This window comes from Astatotilapia calliptera, chromosome 22, assembly GCF_900246225.1.
Source record: "Astatotilapia calliptera chromosome 22, fAstCal1.2, whole genome shotgun sequence".
NCBI lineage: Eukaryota > Metazoa > Chordata > Actinopteri > Cichliformes > Cichlidae > Astatotilapia > Astatotilapia calliptera.
The window spans coordinates 25,772,857-25,786,621 of NC_039322.1; the positions used below are offsets into that span (position 1 = coordinate 25,772,857).

Genomic DNA, 13,765 nt, shown 5'->3' on the forward strand with positions numbered 1-13,765 from the left:
GCAGCAACAGATACAGAGACGGAGACTAGACAACACACAGGGAAGGCAGGGAAACACAAATACCCCAAGCAGAACATGAACTGGACATAGACATTTAATAAAACTCGAGGACTAGATTACCATTAAAAACCTACCAGCAGCACATAACCAAAACATAATTACAACAACACTGAAAAATCTGTTAAAAAATCTTTTAAGCAAGAACAAAGAACAAAAAAACTTCATACCCAGGAACCACGACAGTTTAAATATGCCTTAGTATTCAATCAATACATTTCCTGGGGATGAGATTCACTACAGCAAAAAAAAAAGACAAAAAAAAGACAAAAACAGAAAAGAAATAAGATACTCGGAGCGTCAGATTTGAAAGACAGACCAGGAATTTGTTGATTTTGTAGTGAATGAAGAAAAATAAATATAATAAAATATATAATGTGTTCTTCCAACATGAACCTGGCTTAAAAAGGATGGACACACCATGTCCAACCAGGCTCAACAGTCTGAGCACTCTGCCTTCTATTGTAGTTTTGGAAGCGCCATCAGGATAATAGGGTACTTTGAGGCAGCCTTTTTGAGATACAATAGGGATAGATCATTCAGGATTTTGGATGAGGGGAGAGGGCTTTGAAATTAAATTCTGGGGGGCAATATAGAGTAGCCAATATATTAAAGTTGTGATCTTTTTTTTCCCTCACTCTCATCTCGTTATACCACACCCATCAGTTTTACACTTTTTAGTGGAAAACTATGAATTCTTCACATATCTTTAGTCTTGTATAGCACCAATTTAAAACTCACTTTTACACTACATTGAGGGACAAGGTATGTGAGGTAGTGAATCTTTGATATCTCAAGTGAAAATTTCACAGTGTACACAGCCTTATATTAGCTTACAGAATTGCTACTACGCTGTTGACTTTGAGGTTTTATATTGATAAAATAAATATTACTGTTGGTAAAATGAGTCATTTATCACTCTTCCTAATTCAAAGGAAACTATTATACATCTCTAAACATAACCATTACAAATGTAAATGATGATCTAGTTGAGTTAGAGTGTATATTGTAGAGAAAAGATCCTTTATGTCCTCATGGACACACTTTTTAAAAAGGTCCCAGTTTATTATGTTATTATTTAAATAATAATTACTTATTTTAGCTGCCTAATATATTTCTCTCAAAACACAGTTACAGTGGTAATCATAAATAAACAGGATTGTTCATCAAGTTCAGGAGTCTTTATTCTGACAGTAGAATGGCAGAAGGCTATCCTGCATGTCAGAATACTCTTTTGAATACTTAGGTCAGGGATTTGAGCCGTCCCCTTGCTTGTTACAGCGGTCAGCCCTTGGCTAATCACCAGGGAGGTGTCGCTGTTGTTGTGGGTAATTGATGAGTGGCTGCTACAGAAGGAAAAAGTCATCATTAAATTGAAACTCTTCAGCTCTTTCACTAGAGTATTCTTTGGCTGAGGTGACTGTCAGTCTCCATGGCAACTGCAAGCTGCTGACATGTATTTGCAAAGTTGGGTGTTTAATTTCCTGCTGGCGGTGAGCAGCACACTCGGGGACTCAGAAGAGCCTTGGGTCACCTCTTGCGTGTTTATCCATGCACCCGTGGAAATGCACTTTGCCACGACTGACCAAAGAGAAGCACTCTTAGCTGTTAACCTCAATCATGTTCATGCAAGATGGATTGTTCCATTATGAAACAAATCAGTTTAAAGGAAATATTATGCCCTCTCTTTTCCTCATTACCAGGAAACCAAAACAAAAAACAAACAAACAAAAAAAACCCCAAAAGCTCACAAAGTTCACTGAAAGCTTTATTTTGTTTTCTTCACTTTTGCCTACAATTGAAGTTACGCTAGAAACACATTAGCTGCACGATAAATGTTTTAAACAACATTTGCACCAAAAAGCCAAGAAATATGTTAACACTGCAAAAGAAGCAGTATAGTGTTAAATATGATTAGCCTTGCATTTGATATTGCAGTCAGTGGTTATCAACAGATTAGCATATAACACAAATCTACATCTATTAAATTCACAAAGGCTGCTTTAATATTCTGTTTACAGTGTTAAGCTGTAGTGTATCAATGTCAAAAGTGTCAAAGTAGCTAACAATACTGATACAATGTAAATGACAGGCGTGCAAAAAATTTATAGAACCTGACAGAAGAGTAAGAAATGAATCAGATGAACTGTTCTGAACAATAAATCAGTAATAGCATTTACTAATATTTCACATCTTACAAGGCTCCCTATTGATTATCTTCTGTATCAGGAGTGAACTGCTAATGCATTTAATTATGAGTTATTATTAATCTCTGGCTCTCTTCCACAGCGCATCTTTTATCCTGTCTTCCTCTCATCTCCCTCTCCCTCATCCTGCTTCTGCCAGAGGTTTCTTCCTGGTAAAAGGGAGTTTTTCTTTCCCACTGTTGCCAAATGCTTGCTCAAACGACGTTGTTTATTGTTTGTACAATATAAAGTGCCTTTAGGCTACTGTTGTTGTGATTTGGTGAATTGAACTGATCATTGCAATTTAACCAGTTAAGCTGGAATTATTAAATTGCTCATGATAAATTACTATGACAACATAGATCGTACTACCGAAAGTCACAGAAATATCCGTGAAGCTTAAAAGCTTTAGATTGCTGCATAGCCGTGATCATCATAGTATATTTATGTATATATGTCTGTATCTCCTTAACACGGTGCCAATCTGAGCGAATCTTTGCATGGACTTTATCACACATACTGCGATCATTAACAGCAATATAATTTTACAAAAGACTGAAGATTAAATGGTGATTTAGATTGCATGTATTATGTTAATTTCATATTCCAACAGTGAAAGCACACTGCGTCACATTCTCAGTTTGCTTTAGTTTCATGTGTCACAACACTGTATGTAACTTAATGATTACTAAAATTTGTATTTGCAAGGGAATTTTGTTCGAGAATCAAACTTTAAAAAAAAAAATGTTGGAGATGTGGAAATATCCATATGTAATGGGCATTTCCACGCAGTTTCCGTATAATACCAAAGTAAACCAATGGATCAAAGACAGTGCACTGAACATAAAAGTCTGACAAGTCTGTTTTCTGTGGTTAAAGTTCTGAAAGTTGATTAATCAATGTAAAAATACTCTTAGTGTAGTCTTTTTTTGCTGAATTTAATCAGTAGCCCAGCAGGTTATATGAGAATAACTTAGAGGCAGGGATCGCTTACCCTTTTGTCATCTTTGAAATTACATCTTTGGCCACACAGCTTTTCTGTATTAAAATTTACATTTGGGAATACCAAATTCCACATACCAAAGAAGCTGTGTACCCAACCCTATTTCATCTAACACAGGACACACTTCTGTGTAATTCCTCTCTGGAGAATTTAGGCTTCCTTTTGACTATTAACAGGATATTGTTTCAGTGCCTTCCATTACAAAAAAGACTCATAATTTTCTGGAATCATAGCCCGGCACGACCTATCATGTTCAAGTTTTGGAGTCCTGAAGCTCCAGGAGGCGTGGTTTAGGACAGAAATGTTTCTTTTTGTGCCAAAATAAGGATTTAATGTTTCTGACTTAATCTTCCAAAAATAAAAGTAGTATTTATTCTGAAAGGCAACAAATAATAAATATTGCTTTGCACCTAAAATAGACTAAGTTGATTGGTTTACAGGGCTAATGGCAAAGAGATTAATGGGTTAGCAAACCGTGTGGAGCTTGAGGTCAGTGTTTTCTGTGTTACAATGTTCCTATTATTCACAGCATATTGCTAGTGTTATATAGCTATACGATTCCAGCTGTAGCAATATGGTTTATATTTGTAACTTCTTGTATATATGCAGCTAAAACCCCTGAATGAAACCCTGCTGTTCCTCTTATTTTGCACATATTCTTCTTGTTTGTTATTTATTCCTGTTGTGTCACTACTTATATGTCCTGCACAGTTGATGTGGAGCACCCACAGTGCCATTGTACATGTACAATGACAATTCTATTCTATTCAAGATACAAACTGTGTCGTATTGTCAGTTGGTGATGCAAAAACTCTACAAAGGTTTTTATCCTTGGCTCTAATCTGCTGCTGTTTTATTTGACTTTTACACTGCTGGAGTTGTAGCTACTAAAACACAGATTAGAACATTAAAAAGAGCTTTTGTTATAACTAAGATGACCTATTAAATCAACAAAAGTAAATACTGTGAACTAAACCAAAGTAATTTCCATGTCTACTTATAGTAGGCTATGGAACAGTAACATTTAATGTTCAGATGCATCGATTTTAAAGAGCTCTAATGTGCAGTTGTGACATTAGAAATTACCTGCAGTGTAAACATAATTAACAAATACGCTACTACTCTTGAGCTAAACCCCAATATTTTTAATAATTTTAATAATTTTCAGCTGCATTAGAACTTGAGTTATATTTGGACTTGGGTTGCATTGTGCTGTTATATTTTGTATACTAATTAAGGAGTTTTATCACCATTTTATCATCATTATTTAATAATGTCTCTTACTGGAGTAAGTTGGGACTTTGTGCAGAAAAACAGTCACATGTTCTGTGATGGCCCTTTCACATAGAAAGCGCCATGCACTGCAGTGACTGTTGGTTGAGCGAATGACCCCAAATTTGCTCAGTAGACACAGGTCTCTGCGAATACCACGTCATTTTTTGCGACTGTGTATGCTTATGTGTACTATATGCTCCCAGTCTCTGTCATTCCACAATTCTACTGGTATGCCCTTGACACGCCCCTTTTTATGAGAGTGTGCACAGACCCTGAAGGTTGGCTTATCAAAGAAAGTTGATAGCCGCTTTTGTGATAGCCGGTATTTTAAGCTTTTAAAGGTATTTTTTCAGGCCAGCTAAGACAAAAAAAGCCTGGCTCTATGCCTTCATGGTTTATCAAAGTGGTCAGATGTTCAGCTCAACTGCCTGAGCACCATCTCCCTGGTAAAGCTTTAAGCCTCCACATCCATTGAAGCAATATTAGATGACTAGAATGGACAAATAAAGATGGTGGTAGTATATTACTTATTTTTCAGGTTTGGACTCACACAGAGAAAATACAATTCCTTTTGTAGCTCTCTGTATCGAGCTATGGAAAGTATCTGAGTGTAAAAGAATGACAAAGCCTCATAAGCAGGGCTAATCCTGGTTGTACAGTGTAAATCATGCACATACATTTTACTTATTCATACCCTGAATTCACATGATTCATGCTTTGCTTTTTGTAGTAATTGCTAATTTAGTCAAAAAAGAAATTTACACACTCTTGTCATCCTTTGGGATAGCTACGTCTGTACATTCCAGCCAGATATCGTTTGATTTTGCAAAGATAACACCAGCTCAGATGTATTCTGCACACCTGACAGATTTGGCACTTAGAGCTAAGCAGAGCAGGTATATACACCACATTACACTTTATATCACACATTATCACTGTAAGAAAACATACACTACAAAAAGTATCAATATCCTGCTGCAAACAGATTTTTTGTTTGTATGTTTGTTTTTCTCTTCTGACCATATCTCTGTGGGGAAGTCCACAGCCAGTCCAAAGGGAAATTGCTGAATCTGTAAACGGAACACAAACTCATATCCAAACAAACTGTAAACACTTATTTTGCTTCTCTTTCTTTTTTGCTTTTTTTTCTTAAATATTTTAGAGCCACATAGATCAAAAGCAAGGTGATGAAATATCAAGAATTATCAAATGTCAATATAAGCAAAGCGTAAAGGAAAAATACAGAACCACAGACGTACCTTGTGGTCATTTTATCTGTGACTGAAGCCAAATGTGTTGTAATGTAAAAGCTAAACATTATGTACAAATTTACATTTTTGATTAATTTTCTACCATCTTTTCATTCACAGTCTGCTCCGATGTGTTTTTACTGCTACATTAACCTCATTTAGTCAACTATGCATTTCAGCACTCACCAGTGTGACCGTGACTGTCTCGGAAATATTTCCACATGAGAGCAAATTCATATAAACTCAGATTATTATCTCTAACACAACTCTTTGTGTATGCAAAGCTGAAATGATCATTACCTTCACACTGACGGAGTTTGATTCATGTCGAGTCCCGTCATAGCACATAAATCACCACGAATGATTTAGCTCTGGCTAATGCCATCTTACTTGTCTTAAATGTGCTACAGATATTCAGTGTAACAGTTTTCTAATTTAAAAATGATCAATAATCTTAATAACCCTTGGAGCAGTTAGTTTGACATCAGGATGGAAGTCTAGAAAATGAGATAAAGCCAGTCTCAGTCAGAACAATAGACCAATACAATGAGTGAGGTGTTGTGGCTGCCGACAGTGTTCTTCCACTGGCAGGTTTATCCTCCTTTAGTGATTCTGCTCAGAGGCTTTCTGTGCGCTTGACACCACTACAGAAAGTCAAGTAGGTAAGCAGAGAAGAAGCCCATGGAAATCCAAACACAAGTGGTTTGATGCTATTCTGTCTTTTTCTAAGCACAAACCCCATAGAGTGGGCTCCATTCTGATTCTACATCTGTAATGACAGACCTTTTTCAAATCCACTGAGTCCAAAATTGTCTTTCAGCACACACCACGTGTCTCTTTTTAAAACAAAGAAAAATACAAAAAAATACCCAAAGGGTGGTTGAATCACACGGAATACCAAACAAGAATTCCCTGCTTCTCCATGTAGAGAGTTGCTGCCATTGTGCAACAAACTACACTGTAATTCATCATCCAGCTGTCGGTGGGCAAGAGTTGTGTGATTCTCCTCTGTAAGGCTCACTTATTATGAGATGATGTTAAATGTACAAATGGAAAGAGTTAATCTCCAAAATTCTTACTTTTCAGTTTTTTAATCCACATCAGATGTCTCTGATGAAATGGCAAAGTCGGATTTGAAAAGGCCATTGTTTTAAACTTTTGGCTTTTTGTACATCAGTCATTCTCTGCTCGATTATAGTACCAAGATAAATGCCATATGAATGACATTTTTTGAGACAGACTCCTTCAGGGATTTCTTTGCCCTTTTTGCGTCATCAGAAAGTTCAGCTTTCGATCCCTAAATTATGAACTGTTTCACTATCTTGATAAAACATTTTAGGCCATCAATATCATTCTACTCTCAGTGCCTCTGTAAGGCATCACTTTGAGGGGGGACAGTAAGAACTTTAATAGAAAGTGGAACTTGTTTTCCATTACCTTTAATTATTCATTTGAATGTCTCGTTTGACAGCCAAATTAGAGAGAATAAAACAAGATTTGCCTATGTCAACTCTTCCTTTGAAAATATCTCTTAAAACTCTGTTGTGGAGATCTGGGTGACTTCTGATTGGAGATCTTGCTGGATCCTCCTTGAACGAGAGCAATGGGGGACCCGGTCCATGCCTAGTCATGCCGGCTTCTTTCCTGCTTCTGTTGGAGCACAGATGGACACTGGCTCCCTGGTGGTGTTGTGGCCTCTGGTCAGACTGTTTTGCTCCACACGGGTCCGACAGGGGAGGCAGAAATCCCTGAAGCATCGCTTGAAATTTTCATCCAAAAATGCATAGAGGACAGGATTGAGGCTACTGTTGGTATACCCCAAAGCGATGCACAGATGCCAGCTAGCTATCACAAAGGGATTCCTGCTGTCAATTTCTATCATGGTCTTCACAATGATGAATATGTGAATGGGGGTCCAGCAGATGATAAAGGCCGCCACCACCACCAGGACCATGCGGGTAATGCGGCGCATGTTGCGGTCTTTCTCCTTGGAGCCTGAGAGCAGACGAACACTCCTCAGACGCAGGATCATCAGACCATAGCATATGGTGATGACCATCACAGGCCCCACAAAAGCAAAGATGAAGACGCAGATCTTTGTCACCGTGTCCCAATACCAGTCAGGCTCAGGAAACTTTAACATGCAAGTGGTTTTACCTGAAAAAAAAAAAGAACAGTTACATTTTGATGGCGTTAGACAAAATAGGGCTGATGTTAATTAACATCTGTGAAAGATCAGAGCAAAAACCACAGGATTCAAATCCAAAAAACTGCAGTGAAGGCTGTGGTACAAGATCAAGAACCTTTCGTGTGTAGTGCAGACTTTTAAATTCAGACAGTCTGTCATGGAAGGTTTCATAATGTTGCACTCAACTGTTCACACAATAAGAGATAAAAAGTCCCCTAAAGTGCTGAAGAAGAGAGAATAAAGCAAAAGCTAATAACTTTTCAAAAGTTATAGAAGCAATTACACATGTAGTGACATGTAATTTACGTGTAACTTTAGGCACACACTTATAGAAAATAAGGTTAGGTAAACTTACAGCTGGATTTTACTTGTGCGGGCAACTCAAACTTTAATATCATCCCAGTACAGACCTGCATCACTGAATTTATACACACATTTTATGCATGTGCACCCAGTTATTTTTATAGTTTGTCTTTTCAACCATCACAATGAATACACTACTGTACAATCCCTTCACTCTTTATATTTTAATTTTTTTGAAAGATTAGTCACTACTTGCACATTTCACGTTTCCTTGCTGTTAGGCTGATCACTGCACTTTTGCATCCCCGGAGAGGGAACAGGACTGAACATATCGATCGACTGACTGATTGAGTTGAACTCTCTGTTCTCTCAGCCTCATGTTCACATTCTGCAGCATCTTCCTCTTTTTGTTCTTTTAACCCGTTTTTGTCTGAACAGAATAGAACATTGCACACACGAGGGAGACTGTGGCCAAAAACTCCTTATGTTTCTGCTCCACTGTTCAACAGTTTTTCAGTTTCTCCCTGGAGCAGGATGGAAAATAATCTGAAAGGGAGTTTAGTTGTAGTCTTGCAATCAGCGACCCTGCAAAGAGCCCCCATCTTTGAGAAATCTAATAAGTTATATCTGAAAACATTGACTGATAATAACATATTGTTTTTAGCTGTAAGAGGGTGGCAGACTTTCGCAATCTTTTCAAAGTTTTCTGGCATGGTAGTCTTCAGTTGATCTTTGTCAAGAGCAGTGTATAGAATAGGTTTTAAGTCAGGATCAACCAAATTTAAGCCTAGACTCAACTATTTCCAGTTTTATTCATTGGCATGCATGTCTGATTTGCAGCAACACTGAATCAAAATAAAAACAAAGGGGAATTTAAATTATATTAAATTATGAAAATCAATAAAGCTGTACCGTCAACACCTTCACGGTCAAGCAGTCTAATTATGTATTAACAAAGTGAAAAGAGGTCTTCAACAAAGCAAAGAAAGGTATTTCTTTGAAAATGAGAGCAATGCTCACGTTGCTAGGTTTTTTGTGAAGATTCAACTACTTTTAAATGATCTCGCCACTCGCGACGCTGACCATGGTAAACACAAACTGTACATCCAATGGCAGCGGTAGACATTTCCTCCTAATCAGAGACAAAATCTCCCAATCAACTCCTCACTGCTGTGTACGCTCAGCTGCTTGCAAAGCGTCTGCTCAATTTAAACCCTTTAAATGACACGAGACGCCGTCTTCAGCGTTAGAAGCTGTACAGGAATGTCCAAGTGAAACGAAGGCTTAAGCTGAAATGGCACAACTTTGTTACAGCTGGTGCATTTGTTACAATGTTTGTCTTTGTGCAGCACTAATAGCTATGTGTTGACTGTCTGCTGCGTGGTTTGAAGGATCAGCAGTGACTTTATATGACTTTAGCACACAACAAGGTGAGCCTTGAGCTGCTAACTCTGTAGCTACAGACTGTGAGAAACCCAATAACACATACAGGAGCCTAAATAAAACAAGATGTGGACCCAAGGATAAAGTCTGGATTTGCTGTAACTCTGTTTCACCCCTCTGAGTCTTTCACAGAAACATCAGCTAGGGTGCAGAGATACAGCAGTTTCTCCAAACTGTCTGATAAAAAGATCACCTCATTATCACTCTATTGCACATCATAGTGGGACATACCTCATAATGGCCAACAGCTATACTCTAACAATACAACTGATTAAGCTGTAATTTTATGTACTGATTTTCAGGCAGCTCGTTGCAAGACTGAGTGTTAGATGAGAGAGGAAGCGTCTCCTCCACCCACATTTTGTATTTACTTTATAGGGCTATAAAATGTGTTATGCTTCATCCCTAATTGTCCTTACTTTTTGGAACTGAGGACAATCTTTGGCAAAGCAGAGACTGATCTTCAGAGAATTCACAGACATTATCATATTGTCTATAAGCCATCAAGAGCGAACTGAACAAATACCAAATTAGCTTCAGACAGAAAAGAAAAATTCCAATTAATACTAGTATAATCAATTTAGCTGATTCTGTGGGAAAATAAACTGTTTTGGTGGTAATTATTAGATATTACAAAATCACAAGTTAGAATCATTGATGATATTTTCTATGCTTTTCTTGCTTTAGTTTGGGTTAGCAAGGTGCATATTTGGAGTAGCTCATTCACTCTATGTAAATGTAACTTCCTCATATGGAAAGTGGAAGTGTTTTATTTTTCAGTGCCAATTCTTAATGCTTGGTCAGGACCAGTGCTCTTCACTTTATATAAAATGGGCTCTGAACACCTCAGGAACACACTATTCGGTCTATAATTGATGAATCCTGCTTCAGGGCCCAAACTACTCTGCATTTAATAAGGCTGTTGTGTTTTTAACATGTTTTAATGATTTGTATCTTGTTCTATTTAATCTCAACAAGCCCCTAAAAACAGGCAGTGATCACTGTCGGCCTCTCTCGGTGTTTATTGTCACTGTTCATTTTAACGCTCAGTTTTTAAAATCTTACGATGTAACTACGGCCCAGCCCATGCAGCAGTATATTAATGACTAACCTCGTATTGTGGATGGATTATCTCAGTTGTTCTCCCACCCTCACGTTAACATTTATTGAGTGGAAAAAAGTTAGCATTCATCCTCCACCTTCACTGTTTATATTAAGCTAACATAGCTATGTCGCTAGCGATCACGTAGCACATCGTTATATATCAGCTAGCCAAACTAAAGTAACCCTACAAACGCCACTGCTGTTTACTTTCCTGTCTTCATTTATGTCGGAAGTGATAGCAGAGCTGTACGTCTTAATTTGTTTTAGAAATTTCTCAGTCAGGACGGGCTATATTATATTTAGATGGAAATTAGTGACCTAACTCCTTGCTAACTTCTAACTCCGTTAAGTTTAATAAATTCCGTTTTCATGGATGTCTGGATGCTAAACTTAATTGTTACATCTGGTAGAGCAGCCACAATGATTATTTTATTACAGATGAAAGAATTTAAACAGTTTTTAACTCTCAGTGATGCCGCAGTGATCGTTTGGCTTATGGACCTGCAGCGGAGTTTGGGCCCAGACACGGCTAATGACGTCACACTTAAAACACCTTAAACTACCTTAAACTTATCACTTCAATGCATCCTGTCAGACACAACTTCTCAGCTGTCACTGCTAAATGTCTGTTAGATTACTTTTTAAAATTTTAATTGCCTTGGGCAGCAGATATGTGATTTTTGGAACACACTGTGAAGTCTCTAGTAGGATTACACAACTGAGGATTACACACTTTGCTAAATAAAGGGCACACTACCTCCTATAGGGCTGCTCAATTAATCGAATTTTAATCACGATTACGATCTGGGCTTTCAACGATCATTAAAAATGACTGAGCCGATTATTAGCCCCTTCCTCATTTATCCGCGACACCTTAAAGGCCGGTCCGTGAAAATATTGTCGGGCATAAACTGGTCCGTGGCGCAAAAAAGGTTGGAGACCGCTGATTAAGAGGACCCGAGGGAAGCTCGGAAAGCTAAGCAGAAGTTATTTGGAGAGTGACTGCCGTTGGTTGAAAAGAGAGTTTAAAAAAAAAAAAAACTTCAGTGGTGTTGCACACTATTTTTATTATTTTTTTTAAAGTCATTGTTAACCCTTTAAAGCCGGTCAGAGCAGCACGCTCCGTTTTGCGTAACTATTTTTAAATCCCTGTAGAACCGGAACCGTGTAAGCTAGCGCAATAATTTGTTTTGCATATGAAACCGGAGGAGTTGTACTTACATCTGATGCCATCAGCTTGTCCTCGGTCACGGTTTCGTTCCACATATAGCTTTGCAAAAATTGCATAAAAAGCGCTTGCAGGAACAAAAACATAATATTCCAGAAACACGCTTTGCCGATCCATCAGCTGTTCGTAACACTTCCCACAGTGAAATGATGCACATGCTGTTTTCTTTGCAAATTTGCATCATAGGATTGTTTTTTGTTTTTCCTGCAGTATATAAAAATTGCTGTATCTCCAAAATAAAACTATGAAGACACTCAAAATAAATTTCCTGTGGTGGGAAACTATTTTTTGCAACTTTATTGTATTTAAAGTTTTGAGGGATAAGCCTCTTAAATTTCTCCAAGTAGAAATATATGTAAACAAAACAAAAGCTAGCATGTGTAAGCTCTTCAATTTCAATTTTTTTTGTAGTTTATTGCACTTTTTTGCAATTTATGTAATTACTATGCACTTAATGCATACATATTATTAAAATATGGGCTATAACAGTTGTATTGATGTATAGCAACTTGAAATGCTCCCACAAATGGCACTGATAGGTTTGTAGCATAAACCTATTCGCTGGAACGTTAAGGACAATCTGCTACGCAGCAAAAAGCAAGACTCAAGGCACCAAAGTTCTCTGGTTACTCATGCATGAGGGAGACCTGGCTGGAGCCAAGCGTCGTTCCACCACTTGACCACTGTCAGACTCTCAGCCAGGTTTCCCCACAGCACTCCTTTTATTGTGGTTACATGAATATGCATAGGGTCATTAACATATAACATCTTACATAGGTATACATGTGAACAAAGAATACTGTGTGTGTGTGTGTGTGTGTGTGTGTGTGTGTGTGTGTGTGTGTGTGTGTGCGCGCTGATCAAAGGGTCAAACATCCTTGGTCAGGAGGAGGGTAGACTAGACCCCCCCCGGTGAGGAAGTCCAGCAGTTCATCTAAACAGAAAAGCACTTAGACTAGAACAGACGTAGCTACGTTAATCCTACCATAAAACAATTAAAACAAGATGCGACCTCTTCCCGTGCTCCCAGGATGTAGGTGTGCATTCTAGTGTGGAATGCACACCAAGCCTCTGTAGCCTGTTAAAGATCACACAACTTATCACTACACAATTGATTATACACCTCTAAGCATCTATGGTTAAATATTTCTAAGCATAAATGACAATCAACAATACAAACTCTAACAGGCACTACAGCATGTAAAAAAAATAATATAAGCTCTGGTGGACTTGGTTCTATAGTAGGTCTTAAAGGGTTAAATAAACATCGTCAAATAATCGTGATCTCAATTTCAGTGAAAATAATCGTGATTATCATTTTTGCCATAATCGAGCAGCCCTAACCTCCTATACCGGCAACTATATTTCGGCAATAGTATTTCAGCGATACATAGTTGTTTTTTTTTCTACATTATGTTCCTTCAAAGATGTGCTAAAGGTTATCAGAGAAGGCTGTGACTTCATTACCAAATACATTTATTTGGAAAAATGAGTAATCCTCATGCAATCTTGTACTTACTTTGTGGCACCAAACAAAAGAAGACATCTGGAAAAGCAGTTCAAAAGGACCTACCCTCAACTACAGAATCTGTCTCCTGGAACATATTACCTTAGGTTTCATTAGACAGTTTTTGTATCAAGTAGTGTAGATGCTTCAGAGGCTCTTCTCCTTGCTCTTAGAATACACAATGGACAGTTCAGAGTATTGATTCAGAATCAGTTGCCGCT

The 13,765-nt window shown here is 37.8% G+C and overlaps 1 protein-coding gene across 1 annotated transcript in view; it reads right to left on the minus strand.

Moving 5' to 3' along the window:
* Nucleotides 1–2,476: 2,476 nt before the first annotated feature.
* Nucleotides 2,477–13,765, minus strand: part of oprd1a (opioid receptor, delta 1a) — a 30,210-nt gene continuing 18,921 nt past the window's right edge. Inside the window, exon 3 of the mRNA XM_026156587.1 lies at nt 2,477–7,928. Within this exon, the coding sequence (XP_026012372.1) occupies nt 7,399–7,928 (530 nt within the window). The 3' untranslated portion in view covers nt 2,477–7,398. The remainder of the gene's footprint in view (nt 7,929–13,765) is intronic.